At 47.2% G+C, this 22,050-nt stretch overlaps 1 protein-coding gene across 2 annotated transcripts in view; it reads right to left on the reverse strand.

Moving 5' to 3' along the window:
* slc12a5a (solute carrier family 12 member 5a) overlaps nucleotides 1-22,050 on the reverse strand; it is a 310,680-nt gene that overhangs the window by 190,230 nt on the left and 98,400 nt on the right. Inside the window, exon 2 of one of the 2 annotated variants that reach the window (XM_056272751.1) lies at nucleotides 2,423-2,429. The exons of the other annotated variant lie outside the window; for it this stretch is intronic. Within the exon in view, the coding sequence (XP_056128726.1) occupies nucleotides 2,423-2,429 (7 nt within the window). The remainder of the gene's footprint in view (nucleotides 1-2,422; nucleotides 2,430-22,050) is intronic. 2 annotated transcript variants of the gene reach the window in all.

Below are 22,050 nucleotides of genomic sequence, written 5' to 3' on the forward strand. Positions count from 1 at the left end.
CTACGGCTAGCAGCCACATCACAGTCAGAAGATTCACCCCCCCCCCATCAGTAGCAGAGTCCTCCTCCATACTGGATCCAGACTCTGCATCTATGTTTTGCTACTCTCGTTCCTCTGGTCTTACTTGCTATCCCTTTCTTTGGCTGTGAATTGCCACTGTGACTTTTAGATTTCCTTTTCAGCTGTGTCTTTCTTAGGGCCTCATCTTTCATCCCACTTTCACTTCCTCCCAACACCACATACTCTGCAGCACATTCACTTACACCATCTTCCTTTGGTTTCGCAGCCACCTGTCCCTCACCTTCCCTCCCCCCCGTCCTTTCTCACCCACCTGACCGTCCTGTTGCACTTTACCTGTCACCCCCTGTTCTTTCCCAGCCACTTGACTGTCTTGCTGTACTTCGCCTGTCTCCTCCCGTCCTCCCTCACTAACCTGACTGTCTTGCTGTACTTCACCTGTCTCCTCCCGTCCTCCCTCACTAACCTGACTGTCTTGCTGTACTTTGCCTGTCTCCTCCTGTCCTCCCTCACTAACCTGACCGTCTTGCTGTACTTCGCCTGTCTCCTCCCGTCCTCCCTCACTAACCTGACCGTCTTGCTGTACTTTACCTTCCTCCCTCTGTCCCACCACACTTTCCTGGCCGTCTTGTCTCATTGACCCCATCTCATTCTGGTTCTGCTGCTCAGTTTCCCCTCTTCCAGCAGGTGCCTTGTTAGAACCACTCTGTCCTGATGTAGTAGAGTTTTTTCCGGACATGCTCTGATGAGATGTCCCTCTCCACCACAGTTAAAACATCTCACACTGTCGGATGTCACAAAAACAACATAGTCATAGTCATCCGCTCTTAGTTGGAAGGGTAAGTTCAGCTCCTCACTCCTGTTGTTCAGGATCATGTGCAGCTAGCTGCCTTCTGTGTGACACCACATGTTTCAGATGAGGAGACTTGCAGCCCGAGAAGACGTTCCTTATTTGGGAGACCATTTCTCCATGTCGAGATAACCCCCCGTGTCAACACTTCATCTCTACTGAACGGAGGAGCACCGTCCATCGAACGTGTCGTTCACCACGATCCCGTTCCCCACCACCGCGTTCGCCTTTTCAGCGCTGTCTACAAAGATGACCACCGCGTGGGGCATCCAAGCAGCGGACTTAACGCTGCTTGGATGCCCCACGGCCAGAGACCAGTCCTCCACTGAACAAGGGAAGGCCGGCACGACCTGAGTGCCGTGCCTCCTGGTCAGTTTGGACAGATCCATGCCGGCGACTAGCGCAGCAAAAAAAACCTCCCTATATACACACCAAACAAACCCTACACTACACACTATTTACGACGATTACTAAAAAGACACAGATAGAAAAAAGCTTGAAAGTCACTCACTCCGCTCAGTCAGTCATGCCCCCATCCACTCAGAGAGAGAGAGAGAGAGAGAGAGACGGCACCTGTTGCTACTATTGTTGTTTAATATCATAATCTTTGTTGTTGTTGCTGTTATTATTATAATCATTGTTGTTGTTGTTATTATTATAATCATTGTTGTTGTTATTATTATAATCATTGTTGTTGTTGTTATTATTATAATCATTGTTGTTGCTGTTATTATAATCATTGTTGTTGTTATTATTATAATCATTGTTGTTGTTGTTATTATTATAATCATTGTTGTTGTTGTTGTTATTATAATCATTGTTGTTGTTATTATTATAATCATTGTTGTTGTTGTTATTATTATAATCATTGTTGTTGCTGTTATTATAATCATTGTTGTTGTTATTATTATAATCATTGTTGTTATTGTTATTATTATAATCATTGTTGCTGCTGTTATTGTTATAATCATTGTTGTTGTTATTATTATAATCATTGTTGTTGTTGTTGTTATTATTATAATCATTGTTGCTGCTGTTATTGTTATAATCATTGTTGTTGTTGTTATTATAATCATTGTTGTTGTTGTTATTATAATCATTGTTGTTGTTATTATAATCATTGTTGTTGTTGTTATTATTATAATCATTGTTGTTGTTGTTATTATTATAATCATTGTTGTTGTTGTTATTAATATAATCATTGTTGTTATTATTATAATCATTGTTGTTGTTGTTATTATAATCATTGTTGTTGTTGTTATTATTATAATCATTGTTGTTGTTGTTATTAATATAATCATTGTTGTTGTTATTATAATCATTGTTGTTGTTGTTATTATAATCATTGTTGTACTGTGTTGTTGTTGTTTTACATGCTTTGGTAATATGTACACAAATTATGTCATGCCAATAAAGCACATATTGAATTGAATTGAGAGAGAGAGAGAGAGAGAGAGAGAGAGAGAGAGAGAGAGAGAGAGAGAGCGAGCGAGCGAGAGAGAGATCAGCCCAAATGTGAAGAGGAGCTAATGGGAGCTCATTTCCATACACGACCCTCCATCTTGACTACCCACAATGCACAGTGACTCAGTAGAACCGTTTGGAAAGACCAGTATGGAGTCCATGTTGTGGCTGGCCATCTCCTCTGTATATGTTCTTATTGACAACACACGTCATAATAATGCATGGCTGGACTCGCAGCAGCAACACGGGGGGCCCCGGTGGTGTCACAAAGAAGGAAGAAATCATACTTAACCTGCAGCAATAATGGCACGATTTGGCCCAATTACCATCATAATACTTGTGTGCCGTGATGTAACAGTGTTGAGGGTGCCTGAGTTGTGTAATAGCTGGGGTGCCACACATGGCGTTTGCACACAACTCACCATGTTTGCCATTGAAATCGTGCTTTTCACATGAGATGAATGTTTACCGGCATCCATTATTTATACCATCGGATCACCCACAACATATAACGTGTTAAAAAATACACACGGGGATCGCCAGTTCGAATCCAGGCACAATTGGCCGTGTCTGCGGGTGGCGAGCTGGATGTGGGTGGGTGTGTGTCCTGGTCGCTGCACTAGCGCCTCCTCTGGTCGGTCGAGGCGCCTGTTTGGGGGAGGAGGAGGGGGGGTAGCGTGATCCTCCCACATGCTACGTCCCCCCGGCGAAACTCTGCAGCCCTCCCCAGATCGGCAGAGGCGGTGGAGCAGCGAGCGGGACAGCTCGGAAGGGTGGAGTAATTGGGGGGGGGGGTAAATAAATAAACAGCAGTACCCAGTGGCGATAACACCAGCAGCAGCAGCAGCCTCTTATAACTCAGCGGGCTGAGCAGGATCTCAAGATCGCTGTGGTGCGGTAGACGATTCATCACTGTGACAAGACGCAGCGAAAAGTTGGGTTTTCTGGATCACTTCTGTCTACACCAGAGCGGGGACATCGGTACGTCCGGCAGGATGCAAACCACCGACGGACTGGGCCAGGCTGGACGGAGACCCGATCAGAGGGACTGCACGTGGCAGAGGAGCTGGCAGCAGTTTGATGGAAACTGACTGCAACGGCTGCCTGATAAAATAGCAACACCATACAGCAACCTTCACCGGTGAACCATTTTGTTTTTCTGTACATGTACATCCCTGCTGAGCTGTCTGCTAGCATTATAGCGCTTTTGCTCAGAGGAAGGCCGGGGGGGGAAATGTGTGTGTGTGTGTGTGTGTGTATGGGCCCTGTGATGGCCTTGTTGGCCTGTCTAGGGTGTCTCCCCTCCTGCTGACCAGTGGGTGCTGGGATAGGCTCCAGCATCCCCGCGACCCTGAGAGCAGGATAAGCGGTTTGTTTATATGTGTGTTTGTATACATATATATATATACACACACACACACACACACAGTATAAATAATGATTAGCAGAGGTATCCGAGAACGGCTATCTGGCTGCCAGATGTGATCCCTGCCTACTTTTTGATGCCCCACTTGTCACAGAGGCCCACAGGATTGGGAGTCCAGATCAGGAAGCTTTCAAAGGCCATTGCTTTTCTGCAGGTGTGCGAACGTACTGAGCATGCACACACAGGTCAGCAATTATGACAGGAAACATGACGTAACCACAACTCAGGACACGTGGAAACCGCATGGCGCCTCGGATTTACACGCCGCTGGCCTCCTCGTTGGCTGGACCGGCCCTGCAAACGCGCATGTCCCTGAGCGAGTGACCATATTGAACTGACTGACTGAGTGAGCATGTTTGACCGGATTGGGCCGCTGGATCAGGTGACCAACAGAGTCGCCGAAGTGACACAATTGGTTGCCCGAGTGCTGAGAGGCACGAGGGAGAGTGCAGTTAAAGGCCCCCCATACAACAGCCCCTCTGACAAAACACTCACCGGCGAGTTCACAACAAGGATTGTGCGGCTTTTTTGCGGCCGCTACACCTGCACAAACGAGAGCAAAAGAAGCTGTGTAATTTCAAAAGCACCCTCGAAGGGTGAAAGGCACCCCTGACGGCGCTCCGGCGCTATTTGCACGTATTTACACGAGGTAACGTGCGCACACTTGCTGCAAAATCGGCCCCTTTCTGTGCAAATGGGCCTCGGTGCAGAAACGGCAGCGCTCCCTCCACATGATTAGCGTCGTCGGAGAGGTGGTGGTCGCCGATACCCAGACTCCCCGGTGATCGTGGCAGCAGTGGCTGTAGCCGGGCGGAGGCCCCGTCACGCCAGGCGAGCTCGTGAGCGGATATCTCGAAGGAGGATATCACTTTTTGATTTAACTGAGACCGAAAGCATTACAGTTACAAGTTGCCAGGTTCAAACCGCTCCTGCTACACTGGATGGCGTCAAGGACGACGCTGAACCTGCCTGCTGTGTTCTTGGCGCAAAGGCGCAATTTGTACTTTGCCACGTGGATACCTGAGATCAGGCCCCAAAACAAGGGCAAATGGCACTCAGCTGCAAAACTTCATGGCTGTGTTCGCTCAATATTCGCGCAATATCTTGGACCTCGAGACGGGGCAGATAGCGGTCGCAAGTGATGCGCAATTGATGGTGCCACCGGCGGCCTCAATCCGTTCTTCGAGAAACGAGAGACATCCGCAGAGAGGAACAGATGAAAGAGGAGGGGGAGTTATCAGAGACTTAGAACAGGTAGACTTCCAATTGTTGCTCTTGCAACTGCACCTACAACCTCTTTTTTTTTACTCGACCGTAGCTTAACCGTGTGATGCGGTATGCTAATTCAGCACACCTCAACAACAAATATTGCTGCGACCACTACAGGAAATTGCAGAGGATCGTTTAATATCCGGAAACTCACATTATAGACACTACCACCGACTATCCCTGTAACCATCTGACCAGTGTTTTGAACACTGACCATACACAGTCCAGCCATTTACTAGCCCCCCCCCCACTTCCACTTACAAAAAGCCCTTGGTCGGTTTTAAACAAATCTCCCAAACATTAATATTCCATCCATAATTCCTTACATAATTTTACTCAAAACCACAGCGCAGAAGATATGCGTGCCCCCGTGAAAGGTTAGCTCATTACAGTTCCCGCGTTCAGCAATTTGATGTCAATTTGATGCCACATTGACCTTTGTTTCTATTTCTGTCAGTTCTGCAACACCGCTCCTATGGGCTACTCAGCACTACCACTGACATTTCCACAGAACCCCCCCCCCACACACACACACACTGTTTTCCTCTTTACATGGGTAAAAAGACAGGAGGTATAGAATGGCTAGTTAGTATAAGCACACCGTGTTCTCAATTAAGGCCCGTTAATGTCAGACAAGCTGTTTTTTTCGCACCAGTCTACAACATGGAAGAGGTGGGGCCGCCGGAAGGGACCGGAATTGATCCACGCTGCCAGGTCAAGTTGATCTTTTGATGGAAACTGTGTAGCTGTTAAATGTTCTTTCAGAAAACTGGCCAGCGTTGAACGGAGGGTAAACGGTAGGGCTGGACAATATATAGACATACGTACAGATGGTATTTATATTATCATTCATTGTATTGCAGTGGTATTGTGATACACAATTTCACAATTTTGTTTCACTTCCCTGCGACCCTGAGAGCAGGATAAGTGGTTCGGATAATGGATGGATTAATGATACTGAGAATCTGTACCCTAATATTTCTCCCAAAAAGAGGTCTGAAATATTTGAGGGAGTATTATTTGAAAACTGGTTTTTGTGAAGAGATATTTTGATGGGTAAGCCAACACATTAAAACCACTGACAGGTAAGTGAATAACACTGATTATCTCGTTACAATGGCCCCTGTCAAGGGGTGCGGTATATTAGGTAGCAAGAGAACAGTCAGTTCTTGAAGATGACGTGTTGGAAGCAGGAAAAATGGGCAAGCCTAAGGATCTGAGCGACTTTGACAAGGGCCAAGTTGTGATGGCTAGACGACTGGGTCAGAGCATCTCCAAAACGGCAGGTCTTGTGGAGTGTTCCTGGTTATGCAGTGGTCAGTACCCACTAAAGTGGTCCAAGGAAGGACAACCGGTGAACCGGCAACAGAGTCATGGGTGCTCGAGGCTCATTGATGCACATGGGGAGCAACGGCTAGCCCGTCTAGTCTGATCCCACTGAAGAGCTGCTGTAGCTCGAATTGCTGAAAATGTCAACGCTGGCTATGACAGACAGGTGTCAGAACACAAGTGCATCACAGCTTGCTGTGTATGGGGCTGTGTAGCTGCACACCGGTTGGGGTACCCATGACACTGGGCATGCGAGTGTCAGAACTGGGACCATGGAGCAGTGGAAGAAGGTGGCCTGGTCTGATGAATCGCGTTTTCTTTTACATCATGTGGACAGCCGGGTGTATGTTTGTTGTTTACCTGGGGAAGTGATGGCACCAGGATGCACTATGGGGAGAAAGCGAGCCGACAGATGCAGTGTGATGCTCTGGGCAATGTTCTTCTGGGAAATCCTTGGGTCCTGCCATTCATGTGGATGTTACTCTGACAGGTACCACCTACCTATACACTGTTGCAGACCAGGTACACCCCTTCATGGCAACGGTACTCCCTGATGGCGGTGGCCTGTTTCAGCAGGATAATGCACTGTGCCACACTGCAAAAACTGTTCAGGAATGGTTCGAGGAACATGACGAAAGAGTTCAAGGTGTCGCCTTGGTCTCCAACTTCCCCAGATCTCAGTCTGATCGAGCATCTGTGGGACGTGTCGGAAAAACAAGTCCGATCCTGAGAGGCCCCACCTTGCAACTTACAGGACTTAAAGCAGTTATTCCCAGAGACTGGGTCGCAACCCCCAGGTGGGTCACAGGATTTTATTTGGGTCGCCAAATAAATTTGGAGAATTTCTTCCGTAGTATTTTATTTAAGATTTATATCCGCAGTACACCTTTGATCGAGCACCCTCGATTATTGCATCCGTGGGATGTGCTGGAAGAACAAGTCCCATCCATGGAGGCCCCACCTCGCAACTTACAGGACTTAAAGGGTCTGCTGCCACCGTCTTGGTGCCAGATACCAGCGGACACCTTCAGAGGTCTTGTGGAGTCCATGCCTCGACGGGTCAGAGCTGTTTCTGCAGCACGCGGGGGACCTACACAATATCAGGCAGGGCGTTTTCATGTCGGCATGAAATCCAACTTGCCGGCTAGTGAAACCTGAACACATCGTCCCACCTGAGATGCCAATACTGATTAGGAGGAAAGTGTTCTTCAAGTATTCTCCTCAAAATTTATAAAGTATTTGCATTCTGAATATTTGTTCTTCGAAACATAAAATGGGCTGAATGCGGCTGCTTCTAACACCATGATTTGTATTCCATCATGACCCTGTTTCATTCCAAATGGGTTCGTGCATTTTTAAGTGGTCAAACACCGAAGCCGTTAGCAGTATCTCCAACAATCTTCACTGTAGCTGCAAGCCTTGGACAAAATGAGGCCGGCAGGGCGATTAGTGAACGTATCAAATATTTAAACACACCCTTGTTTGGAAACGCACACTGATAAAATCATACATCCATGGTAATACAATATTGCCAAAAATGGATGTAATGAAAATAATGTCCCTTCTAAAAATACGACTTCTATTCAAAACGCAACTTCTTCTAACTACTACTACTACAAAAAGCATTACAATGCAATATCTACTACTACTACTACTACTCCTACTCCTACTCCTACTACTACTACTCCTACTACTACTTTTGGCTGCTCCCTTTACGGGTCGCCACAGCGGATCATCTGTTTCCATCTCTTCCTGTCCTCTGCATCTTCCTCTGTCACACCAGCCACCTGCATGTCCTACCTCACCACATCCATAAACCTCCTCTTTGGCCTTCCTCTTCTCCTCTTCCCTGGCAGCTCCATATTCAGCATCCTTCTCCCAACATACCCAGCATCTCTCCTCCACACATGTCCAAGCCATCTCAGTCTCGCCTCTCTTGCTTTGTCTCCAAACCGTCCAATCTGAGCGGTCCCTCTAATATACTCGTTCCTAATCCTGTCCTTCTTCATCACTCCCAATGCAAATCTTAGCATCTTCAACTTTGCCACCTCCAGCTCCACCTCCTGTCTTTTCATCAGTGCCACTGTCTCCAAACCATACAACATAGCTGGTCTCACTACCATCTTGTAAACCTTCCTTTTAATTCTTGCTGGTACCTTTCTGTCACAAATCCCTCCTGACACTCTTCTCCACCCACTCCACCCTGCCTGCACCCTCTTCTTCACCTCTCTTCTGCACTCCCCATTACGTTGGACAGTTGACCCCGAGTATTTAAACTCATACGCCTTCGTCACGCCTACTCCTTGCATCCTCACCATTCCTCTGTCCTCCCTCTCATTCATGTATATGTAGTCCGTCTTGCTCAGCTAAACAGGAATCAAGTCGGTTTGAGGCAGACCACCTCAACAGGCTGAGAAAAGCCACGATGCAATCAGGGGTTGGAATAGGAAGGTGCCCAGACACTGCTAATGGATGAAAGAGAAGGGAAATGGATGGCGGCATGCAGAGGCAGGAGATAGTAAGGTACATAACCCTACATGAGAAGTGAGAGGACAGGCCAGATAAATCAATAGGAGAGAGGAGGAAAAGGGAGGGGGAGAGAGAGAAACGATTACAAAAACTCAAAATGGCAGTTGTAATCACAGGGGTAGATGGCGGGGGATGTTTATTTCCCTGACACAGAAGGCTTTTTAATCACCCACAGGAAGGTATTCCGAGAGGAGCAGGTCTGGATTAACAGTTTTCCTCTCATCATTATTAGTCACGAGAGAGAGAGAGAGAGAGAGAGAGAGAGAGAGAGAGAGAGAGAGAGAGAGAGAGAGAGAGAGCAAGCAAGAGAGGCAGAGAGAGAAAAAGAGTGAGTGAGCAAGCAAGCGAGCGAGCGAGAGAGACAGAGAAGGCAAGACAGACAGACAGACAGACAAGAGAGTGAATGAGTGAGCAGCGAGAGACAGAGAGAGTGAGTGAGTGAGTGAGTGAGTGAGTGAGTGAGTGAGTGAGTGAGCAGCGAGAGACAGAGAGAGAGAGTGAGTGAGAGAGTGAGTGAGTGAGTGAGTGAGTGAGCAGCGAGAGACAGAGAGAGAGACAGACAGACAGAGAGAGTGAGTGAGTGAGTGAGAGAGACAGAGCGAAAGAGCGAGAGAGAGAGCGAGTGAACAAACGAGTAAGCGAGAGACACAGAGAGAGAGAGAGACAGACAGACAGTGAGTGAGTGAGTGAGCAGTGAGAGACAGAGAGAAAGAGAGAGACAGACAGACAGAGAGAGTGAGTGAGCAGCGAGAGACAGAGAGAGACAGACAGACAGAGAGAGTGAGTGAGCGAGAGAGACAGAGCGAAAGAGCAAGAGAGAGAGCGAGTGAGCGAACGAGTAAGTGAGAGACACAGAGAGAGAGAGAGAGAGACAGACAGACAGAGAGAGTGAGTGAGCGAGAGAGACAGAGAGAGAAAGAGAGAGACAGACAGACAGAGAGAGTGAGAGAGTGAGTGAGAGAGAGAGCGAACGAGTAAGCGAGAGAGACAGAAAGACAGACAGACAGAGTGAGTGACTGAGGAGCAGCGAGAGACAGAGCGAGAGAGGGAGCGAGTGAGTGAGAGACAGAGAGAGGGAGAGAGGGAGAGAGGGAGAGAGGGAGAGAGGGAGGTTTTGTGTGTGATCTTTTGGGTGGGTGTACTGCACATATGCATGTGTGTCAGTGTGCATGTAAGAGGTGTGTTACACTGTTTTCAACGTCATTCAATAACAACGCTCCGAAGTGGCCAGTCCACCTCATACCTGCCAGTCCACCTCATAACTACCAGTCCACCTCATAACTACCAGTCCACCTCATACCTGCCAGTCCACCTCATACCTGCCAGTCCACCTCATAACTACCAGTCCACCTCATACCTGCCAGTCCACCTCATAACTACCAGTCCACCTCATACCTGCCAGTCCACCTCATACCTGCCAGTCCACCTCATAACTACCAGTCCACCTCATAACTACCAGTCCACCTCATAACTACCACTCCACCTCATACCTGCCAGTCCACCTCATACCTGCCAGTCCACCTCATAACTACCAGTCCACCTCATACCTGCCAGTCCACCTCATAACTACCAGTCCACCTCATACCTGCCAGTCCACCTCATAACTACCAGTCCACCTCATACCTGCCAGTCCACCTCATAACTACCAGTCCACCTCATACCTGCCAGTCCACCTCATAACTACCAGTCCACCTCATACCTGCCAGTCCATCTCATAACTACCACTCCACCTCATAACTACCAGTCCACCTCATAACTACCACTCCACCTCATAACTACCAGTCCATCTCATAACTACCAGTCCACCTCATAACTACCACTCCACCTCATAACTACCAGTCCAACTCATACCTGCCAGTCCATCTCATAACTACCAGTCCACCTCATAACTACCAGTCCATCTCATAACTACCAGTCCATCTCATAACTACCAGTCCATCTCATACCTGCCAGTCCATCTCATAACTACCAGTCCACCTCATACCTGCCAGTCCACCTCATAACTACCAGTCCACCTCATACCTGCCAGTCCACCTCATAACTACCAGTCCACCTCATACCTGCCAGTCCACCTCATAACTACCAGTCCACCTCATAACTGCCTGTCCATCTCATACCTGCCAGTCCACCTCATAACTACCAGTCCACCTCATAACTACCAGTCCACCTCATACCTGCCAGTCCACGTCATAACTACCAGTCCACCTCATACCTGCCAGTCCACCTCATAACTACCAGTCCACCTCATACCTGCCAGTCCATCTCATACCTGCCAGTCCACCTCATACCTGCCAGTCCACCTCATAACTACCAGTCCATCTCATACCTGCCAGTCCACCTCATACCTGCAAGTCCACCTCATACCTACCAGTCCATCTCATACCTACCAGTCCACCTCATACCTGCCAGTCCATCTCATAACTACCAGTCCACCTCATAACTACCAGTCCACCTCATACCTGCCAGTCCACCTCATAACTACCAGTCCACCTCATACCTGCCAGTCCACCTCATACCTGCCAGTCCACCTCATAACTACCAGTCCATCTCATAACTACCAGTCCATCTCATAACTACCAGTCCATCTCATAACTACCAGTCCATCTCATAACTACCAGTCCACCTCATACCTGCCAGTCCACCTCATAACTACCAGTCCACCTCATAACTACCAGTCCACCTCATACCTGCCAGTCCACCTCATAACTACCAGTCCACCTCATACCTGCCAGTCCACCTCATAACTACCAGTCCACCTCATAACTACCAGTCCACCTCATACCTGCCAGTCCACGTCATAACTACCAGTCCACCTCATACCTGCCAGTCCACCTCATAACTACCAGTCCACCTCATACCTGCCAGTCCATCTCATACCTGCCAGTCCACCTCATACCTGCCAGTCCACCTCATAACTACCAGTCCATCTCATACCTGCCAGTCCACCTCATACCTGCAAGTCCACCTCATACCTACCAGTCCATCTCATACCTACCAGTCCACCTCATACCTGCCAGTCCATCTCATAACTACCAGTCCACCTCATAACTACCAGTCCACCTCATACCTGCCAGTCCACCTCATAACTACCAGTCCACCTCATACCTGCCAGTCCACCTCATACCTGCCAGTCCACCTCATAACTACCAGTCCATCTCATAACTACCAGTCCATCTCATACCTGCCAGTCCACCTCATACCTGCCAGTCCACCTCATACCTGCCAGTCCATCTCATAACTCCCAGTCCATCTCATAACTACCAGTCCATCTCATAACTCCCAGTCCATCTCATAACTACCAGTCCACCTCATAACTACCAGTCCACCTCATACCTGCTAGTCCACCTCATAACTACCAGTCCACCTCATACCTGCCAGTCCACCTCATAACTACCAGTCCATCTCATACCTGCCAGTCCACCTCATAACTACCAGTCCATCTCATACCTGCCAGTCCATCTGATAACTACCAGGAAATAGGAACGTTCTCCATGTGAACAAGTATTAAAGAACACACCAGCCGAATGTGTGATTCACATCCAGCAGATAAAATTCAACCACTCCTAATAAAGAAACCACAGGCGAAACAACACGTTGACCTGAAAAGGCTGTCACGTGTATCCCACAGATAACGAACCGAGAAAGCGCACCACGCCGTTAACAGACGAAGACACACCACCGCTGACAACTTTAAACGACACCCAAAACTGGCCTTCACAGACCCCCCGAGAGCCCCAAAAACGCCCACTGTACAAAGGACAACCCTCCTTTCTCCTTGCCTCGTGCATGTCCTTAATGCGGCCAGCCACGACACGGTGAAGCGGGGCGGTGCGGCGAGCGAGCTCCATCGTCACGCGGCCTTCGACCGCAGCGCCTCCATCACGGCTTCTCCATAATCCAATCGGACGGCGGTCTGATTGGATCAATTGACACCCCTGGTTTGTGATAGGTGATAATGTCCTATTCTGAGTAGATAATTCAGAGGTAATCTGCCCCTGTGGAGATCCCCATCGCTGCCAACACCCCCCCCCCACCCCCACCCCCCACACACACACACACCTCCTCCTTAACCACAGATAATAAGATTATGGCCCGGCCCACGGCTGATGGAATTAAGACTATATCAAGGAGGTGGATCATTTCAGGTTGTAGCCTGCAGCAGTTTTCAACTGTAGTTGGGAGTCGCATGGTGACGGTGTGTCGCCCCTGGAGTCTGGCATCTGACAAGGGCTTTGATTTGTCAGGTTGAATGTCGCTCTGGTCTACGAATTAACAACTGGATGTGACCTTATTTGGCGTTGAGGTGGGCGGCGCGGTGGCGCAGGGGTTAGCGCGGTGGCCTCACAGCAAGAAGGTCCTGGGTTCGAGCCCCGGGGTAGTCCAACCTTTGGGGGGGGGGAGGGTCATCCCGGGTCGTCCTCTGTGTGGAGTTTGCATGTTCTCCCCGTGTCTGGGTGGGGTTTCCTCCGGGGGCTCCGGTTTCCTCCCGCAGTCCAAAGACATGTAGGTCAGGTGACTCGGCCGTACTCCAATTGTGTCTGTAGGGACGCCCGACCAGGCCAGATGCAACACGGGGATTCGAACCGGCGATTTCCGTGTTGGTAAGCAACCGAGTAGATCGCCACGCCAGAAAATGGACACTTGATATCTGTTTCGGGTGTCAAGTGTTACGTCAAGTTCCCAGAGCTCTGCAACAACACCATGAGAGAGACCCTTTTCGGATGGGCGACGGGTTTAGCGCCACCTTGTGGTATACATCCGTGTGAATGCCCACCTTTGTCACGTGTTCAGTGGAGACCTGGGTCAACTATGAGCAGCTAGTTGATTTGTTTTTTTTTCAAATACTACAATAATGTAATCAATAATTTAATCAATAAGTTGATGGGTCCGGGATAAGGGTTTTTTGCTGGCTATTCTTGTTGTGACTGGAGTTTTAGTTCCCCACAGTGGTTCTGGTTGGTGGGAGGAGAGAAGAGAAGACTGCTCCTGCATCTAAATGCTATAATCTTATCTGCCCACTGGAGCAGGAAGCAGAGAGCCGCTAAATTCTCTCCTGGTGATTGGCTCCGGCGTCCTCAGCCGAGCTTCACCGACGTGCACACACACACACACACACAATACCTCACACAAACACACACACACACAAACACACACACACAGAGAAACAAACACACACGCACACAGTCGTGCACACGGCGGCCCGTGCAAACACACCGCAGGCTCGTCCCCAGAGGTTTCGCCCACTCCCCTTGCAAATTAATGGACCTCCAAAACCAAGGAGAAAGAATATCTCTGGTTCCACTCCTCCAACTTGGTCATTTAGAAAGAAGTTTTCATTAAAAAAAAAAGGAGAAAAAAAGGAAAAGAGAGATGCTGCCGTATCTCGGGCCGCCGCCGCCGCCGTCTGACAGGAGAGGCTGTTCTGCAGTTCTGCTGGCTGACTTTACTGTCAGGTGGGCAATTACCCTCTTCATCAGCTTTAATCACTCTGCCCAGATGAAGGTACCGCCGACCATCCGCTGCTGCGGTGCAGCGCCTTCTCCATCAGCTGCTGGGATTTACAGTTCGCTTCGACCGTTTCGCCGAACACCACGCCACGCTTGCGAACGCGAGCTCGGCGTTAACCGACGTTCAAATCCGCCTCAACTCAGTAAACCCAGAAGACGAGCTGAAACTGAGCTGCTTTAGAAACGTCACAGCATTTACTCCAACATATCTCCACCTGGGATCCAGTCAGAACTGCATCCGGCGATTTGACTTCGGCCCTGTGACGGCCCGGCGGCCTGTCCAGGGTGTCGCCCCACCTGCCGCCCAATGACTGCTGGGATCGGCTCCAGCATCCCCGCGACCCTGAGAGCAGGATAAGTGGTTTGACCAGGGAGGGCTGCAGACTACCACACACCTCCTCCGATCCATGTGGACTCACCAGCCGCCTTCTTTTCACCTGACAGTGAGGAGTTTCGCCAGGGGGATGTAGCATGAGGGAGGATCACGCTATTCCCCCCTCAGTTCCCCCTCAAACAGGGACCGACCAGAGGAGGCGCTAGTGCAGCGACCAGGACACACACACCCACATCCGGCTTCCCGCCCGCAGACACGGCCAATTATTGTGCCTGTAGGGCCGCGCAACCAAGCCGGAGGTAACACGGGGATTCGAACCGGCGATCCCCGTGTTGGTAGGCAACAGAATAGACCGCCACGCCACCCGGACACCCGTGTTTGGTGAGTTTTAACGACTGGTGAAAGGCAAACAAACGGACTCAGATTAGTACTCTGAAGTACTTCAGATGGCTTCCTTGCTACCTGCCCTCCACGTAGGCCAGGGGTGTCAAGCTCCAGGCCTCGAGGGCCGCAGTGTCTGCAGGTATTTGTCGCAACCGTGCACTGCACCAGTGTTTCTCAACCGGGGGTCCGCGGACCCCTAGTGGTCCGTGGTGTAATTGCAAGGGGTCCGTGAAAATAAAATATCTTTAAAAAAAAGATCCTATGACATTTATAGAAATAGGATTATTTTACTCAGATGTGACTGAGACCTTTATCTACCTAAACTATAAAGGGTGACAGGACTTTTTTCTCTAATTACATCTGTTTCACAAGTGTAATTTATTGTATTTTAATAAGAGATCTCGCTCCCGTTGGCATTGTTAAAAGTTACTGAATACATATTCTGTTTTGTTACATATATCTGAAAGTTACTGAATACATATTCTGTTTTGTTACATATATCTGAAAGTTACTGAATACATATTCTGTTTTGTTACATATATCTGAAAGTTACTGAATACATATTCTGTTTTGTTACATATATCTGAAAGTTACTGAATACATATTCTGTTTTGTTACATATATCTGAAAGTTACTGAATACATATTCTGTTTTGTTACATATATCTGAAAGTTACTGAATACATGTTCTGTTTTGTTACATATATCTGGAAGTTACTGCATAAGAATTCTGTGTTGTTACATATATCTGAAAGTTACTGAATACATATTCTGTTTTGTTACATATATCTGAAAGTTACTGAATACATATTCTGTTTTGTTACATATATCTGAAAGTTACTGCATAAGAATTCTGTTTTGTTAACTATATCTAAGTTACAACTGAAAGCTCTTATTTTTGCCCCAAAGAGTGAATAAATGCTATAATGCAATTTAAAATGGAGTTTCTACTGTTTCTATCAAATTGCAACCCCCCTCCCCCAAGATCAGGTGGAGGGGTCCTCAGGGTAGATCAAAAATACGCAGGGGGTCCAGGACCCCAAAAAGGTTGAGAACCACTGCACTACACCACCTGATTTAAGTAATTAGCTCACCTCCTGGATCAGGTGGTTTAGTGCATGGTTGCAACAAATACCTGCAGACACTGCGGCCCTCTAGGCCTGGAGTTTGACACCCCTGATGTAGGCCCTTGGTTTGGTTGCATGAGGTTTTGAACATACAGCAAAGCCAATCTCATCTCATCTCATCTCATCTCATCTCATCTCATCTCATCCCATCCCATCCCGCTGGCTACAGATCAAACCACAGACACAAGGCCATCGGATGGAGACCAAGCCTTAAGAGCATCGTCATCATATTCATCATCAGAGCAAAGAGACACAAACGGGGTTTCATTCCAAAATGCTAAGCAGCTGTCCACTTTCCTATATAACTGATGTGACTTTCAGAGACTGTTGTTGTCACCTTGTCATCCCCATTCAGGGTGACTTCTAGTGTCTAGCTGCAGACAGGTCCGTCTGTCCGTCCACCGATCTATCTATTTAACTATCTATCTATTTAACTATCTATCTATCTATCTATCTATCTATCTATCTATCTATCTATCTATCTATCTATCTAACAAGTCCTCCAACCCATACGACCACATACGCCGTTTGTTCCTACCCTGCAACGCTGCTAATTATGAAGTCCTCGTTTGAGGACATTGGGACTCTATTATATTATTGTTCATGCGAAGTGAAGGTGTCAAAGTAAGCAAACACAGCTTGGGAAGATTTGTGAAGAAACTAACAGTTTACAAGAGTATAAATACTTCTTGCACTCCCCCATCTCTTGGTTCATCGCATTTTGATCGGTAACGAAGGTCAAAGGTCATATGATGACGAGGTGCCCGAGACACCAGATTGTTGTTATTTACACGACCGCTAGAGGTCGATTAACTTTAAAACGTAACTATAGGTCGTAATAAGCTGCTTGTACAAACGACCTATGGGGTCGTTTTTTGGTGGAGGACAGTCTCATCTGTCTGTCTGTCTATCTATCTATCTATCTATCTATCTATCTATCTATCTATCTATCTATCTATCTATCTATCTATCTATCTATCTATCTCGTATGCCCTTACTTAGACTTAGACTTTCAACAAGACATGCCATGTATGTTGTATCAAGATACGTATGGGACATGTATTGTTTCCCATTACTTATTTCAACAGTTTTAACTCAACTTCTAGTCTTAATTTTGGGCCTACTGACAAAAGAAGCATTCACATGTTGGAGTCTCCAACTTGTTTCCCCCCCACACACATTTGACGTATCTGTAAATCTGCCTCTACTGGCATCAGTATCAGACAAAGCATCGCTGCCCGTTGGCTGCGCCGGTGCTGCACACAATGATAACCAGGCGTCAAGCATGCTCAATTATTCAACAGCAGTTACTACGTTAATGAAATTTGACAATATATGTAATATTTACAAAGGCTTAATCTTTCATGAGTGTGAAAACAGAACGGCGGGGAATATAATGCACTCTAATGTGGGCATCGTCCCAATCTGGTTTACATCTCACACACTTATGCATCGTTTGGTAACACTTCGTGCAAACCCCTCTGTCACGCTATATGTGTGTGTGTGAGAGTGAGAGCGAGAGCGAGAGCGAGAGCGAGAGCGAGAGCGACATCCCAATTAAAATCTGGTCCAAAATCTTTGACCGTATCATCCTGCCCATTGCAGTATATGGAAGTGAAGTATGGGGTCCACTCAGTCAGCAAGACTACACTAGACAGTACAAACACCAGATAAAAGCCCTGCATGCAGAATTCTGTCAAAAATGGCTAAACATACAAAGAAAAACACCAACAAATGCATGCAGGGCTGAATTAGGCCGTTTCCCTATAATAAATATTCAAAAAAGATCACTTAAATTCCAGATGCACCTTAAATCAAGTCCCAATGGAACATTGCGATTTAATGCGTTCCAAATCCAAGAGCTAAGCCCCCAAAAGAGTCCCGTCAGTCAGCTGGTTCTGAAACTAACTAACCCCGTAACCACTAACATAGATGAGTTTCAGATGAGCACTGCTAACCAACCACAGATTAGGGTAAACCAAATCATCGAACAATGGGACATAGAAACTAAATTACAACACAAATTAGAATGTTATCGGGTCCTAAAAAGAGAATACAAATTGTACGACTATCTGTCCACTGTCAGAGATGGTAAGCAGAGACACATCCTTACCAAGTACAGGCTTAGTGACCACAGTCTAGCCACTGAAAAGGGCAGACACACAAAAAATCTTGGCTACCAAAAGAGCAAAGAATATGTGGTCACTATACAACAGGTGAGGTCAAGAGAGAGATGCACTTCCTGCTAAATTGTGAGAAATTCCAGAACATAAGAGAAAAATACCAGGAGAAATTTGAAAACCAGATTCCAAATTTTCTACTCCTGGATGAGAAAGAGCAATGGCCACTTATTTTAGGAGAGAGCCAAAGGGCACACCTTGCGGCACATAATTTGTCAGCATGTCATGGCCTAAGGGTCAGTGAGTGACTGAAACACTGTCAATTACTGTTCCAATTACCGTTCAAATACTATTATATATTTCTACCAGTTCTACCTATTCCTTTTCCATTTATTTTAATTAAGCAATTAATTAAACAAATTTAATACCTTATTAACCTATTTCACCATCACCTGCTTTGGCAACATTGTAATGAATGCAGTCATGCCAATAAAGCATTATTGAATTGAATTAAATTGAACTGAACTGAAATTGAGTGAGTGAGAGAGAGAGACAGAGAGACAGAGAGAGAGAGAGAGAACGAGAGAGTGCGTGAGTGAGTGAGTGAGTGAGTGAGTGAGTGAGTGAGTGAGTGAGAGAAAAAGTGGTGTAGGGGTAAAACCTATGACGTCATTAAATCAATGTACACAGAAAATAAGTGTGGCATTAAAATTGGTGATAAAAGAACAAATTTCCTCTCTCAGGAGCGTGGAGTGAGACAGGGATGCTGCTTGAGTCCAACTTTGTTCAACATTTACATCAACGAATTGGCAAAAACTCTAGACCAATCAGCAGCACCCGGCCTCACTCAACACGACTCAGAGATACAATTCCTGCTCTATGCAGACGACCTGGTTCTGCTGTCTCCTACTGCACAGGGCTTACAGCAGAACCTGGACCTGCTGGAGCAGTACTGCCAGACCTGGGCCCTGGCAGTAAACATGAAAAAGACCAAAATCATGATTTTTCAAAAAAGACCCAGATCTCAGGGGATGAAATATACATTCACATTAGGAGGAAACCACATTGAACATTTCCAGAACTATAATTACACTGGTCTACAAAAATATAGTTTTTTTTTCTTGCATGGACTTTGGAAACTGTTTTTGGCTAATTTTGGGCTGCTGAATCCAAATCTGAGCTCAGATTTGCTCTATCATATCAAGTTTTTGTGCTATCTATATCTCCTTATTCAGGATTTTACAAAAGTTGACCATCTAGTCTGGCAATCTTGGTGGGGATAAAAATTACCCCTATTAATTTCCTAAGTAATTTCATGCTAGGCTGAGTGTTTATCTATTCATTGTAATCATTTTTGCATCTATCGATCTTCTAATGCAACAGTGTTTTTTTAACTTCGAGTGTAAAATTGCTGTTTTCTCAAAATTAATGATTTTTCATAGTTCAAAAACCTGATGTGATAGGCAAAAACTAATGCCAGATTTGGATTCAGCACCCAAAAGTTAGCTAGAATCCGTTGAAAAACCCCTTGCAAGAAAAATTGCGTTGACCAGTGTTATTTAGGCCTAAAAATCAGCAACACTGGAAATTTTAACCTGGCCATGAACGAACTGAAAGAAGAAGCATGCAGGGCTTTCTATGCCATAGAACAACAAAGTTTTGTAGACATTCCGATCAGAATCTGGCTGAAAATACTCCAATCAGTAATCAAACCCATTGCCCTTTATGGCAGTGAAGCGTGGGGTCCAATTACAAATCAAGACTTTAGCAACTGGGACAAACATCCAATTGAGACCCTGCATGCGGGGTTCTGTAAGAACTTCTTACTTGTCCAGAGGAAAACAACAAACAATGCATGCAGGGCAGAATTAGGCCAATATCCATAGAGAAAAGGGCAACCAAATTCTGGCAACATTTGAAAAACTGTGACCCCCACTCATACCATTACAAAGCCTTGCAATACCAAGAGTTGAGCAAAACCAGTCCCCTCACTGAACTGGTCCTGACGCTCAGCTCACTAACAAACACTGACACTTCACAGCCTCAGGACCAGAACATCAGAATCCATCAAATTATAACTCAACAAAAACTAAATTATATTACTTATTGGGACACACAAACTAAAAACCAACATAAAATGCAATGCTATCTGGCCCTACAAAGACAGTAGACTGTGGCAGAATATCTGCACACAGTGACAGATACCAAACTGAGAACCACCTTGACAAAGTACAGACTCAGTGAGCACGGCCTGGCCGTAGAAAAAGGCCGAAACGGACAAACATGGCTGCTGGCAGAAGAGAGGCTGTGCTCACACTGCGACATGGGAGAGGTGGAGACAGCTGCACTTCATCATCACCTGTCCTCAGTAGAACCAAATTAGAAACCATTACTACCCAAAAATTGAACAGATCCACCCAATCTTCAGAAGCCTCCCTGATGTCAACAAACCAGCCATCCTACTGGGAGAGGGGAGGACAAACTAGCAATCTTACTGGGAGAGGGGAAGACAAACTAGCCATCCTACTGGGAGAGGGGAGGACAAACTAGCCATCCTACTGGGAGAGGGGAGGACAAACTAGCAATCTTACTGGGAGAGGGGAAGACAAACTAGCCATCCTACTGGGAGAGGGGAGGACAAACTAGCCATCCTACTGGGAGAGGGGAGGACAAACTAGCCATCCTACTGGGAGAGGGGAGGACAAACTAGCCATCCTACTGGGGGAGGGGAGGACAAACTAGCCATCCTACTGGGAGAGGGGAGGACAAACTAGCAATCCTACTGGGAGAGGGGAGGACAAACTAGCCATCCTACTGGGAGAGGGGAGGACAAACCAGCCATCCTACTGGGAGAGGGGAGGACAAACTAGCAATCTTACTGGGAGAGGAGAAGACAAACTAGCCATCCTACTGGGAGAGGGGAGGACAAACTAGCCATCCTACTGGAAGAGGGGAGGACAAACTAGCCATCCTACTGGGAGAGGGGAGGACAAACTAGCCATCCTACTGGGAGAGGGGAGGACAAACTAGCCATCCTACTGGGGGAGGGGAGGACAAACTAGCAATCCTACTGGGAGAGGGGAGGACAAACTAGCCATCCTACTGGGAGAGGGGAGGACAAACCAGCCATCCTACTGGGAGAGGGGAGGACAAACTAGCAATCTTACTGGGAGAGGAGAAGACAAACTAGCCATCCTACTGGGAGAGGGGAGGACAAACTAGCCATCCTACTGGGAGAGGGGAGGACAAACCAGCCATCCTACTGGGAGAGGGGAGGACAAACTAGCCATCCTACTGGGAGAGGGGAGGACAAACTAGCCATCCTACTGGGGGAGGGGAGGACAAACTAGCCATCCTACTGGGAGAGGGGAGGACAAACTAGCCATCCTACTGGGAGAGGGGAGGACAAACTAGCCATCCTACTGGGAGAGGGGAGGACAAACTAGCCATCCTACTGGGAGAGGGGAGGACAAACTAGCCATCCTACTGGGAGAGGGGAGGACAAACTAACCATCTTACGGGGAGAGGGGAGGACAAACTAGCCATCCTACTGGGAGAGGGGAGGACAAACTAGCCATCCTACTGGGAGAGGGGAGGACAAACTAGCAATCTTACTGGGAGAGGAGAAGACAAACTAGCCATCCTACTGGGAGAGGGGAGGACAAACTAGCCATCCTACTGGAAGAGGGGAGGA

This window comes from Lampris incognitus, chromosome 2 (assembly GCF_029633865.1).
Source record: "Lampris incognitus isolate fLamInc1 chromosome 2, fLamInc1.hap2, whole genome shotgun sequence".
NCBI lineage: Eukaryota > Metazoa > Chordata > Actinopteri > Lampriformes > Lampridae > Lampris > Lampris incognitus.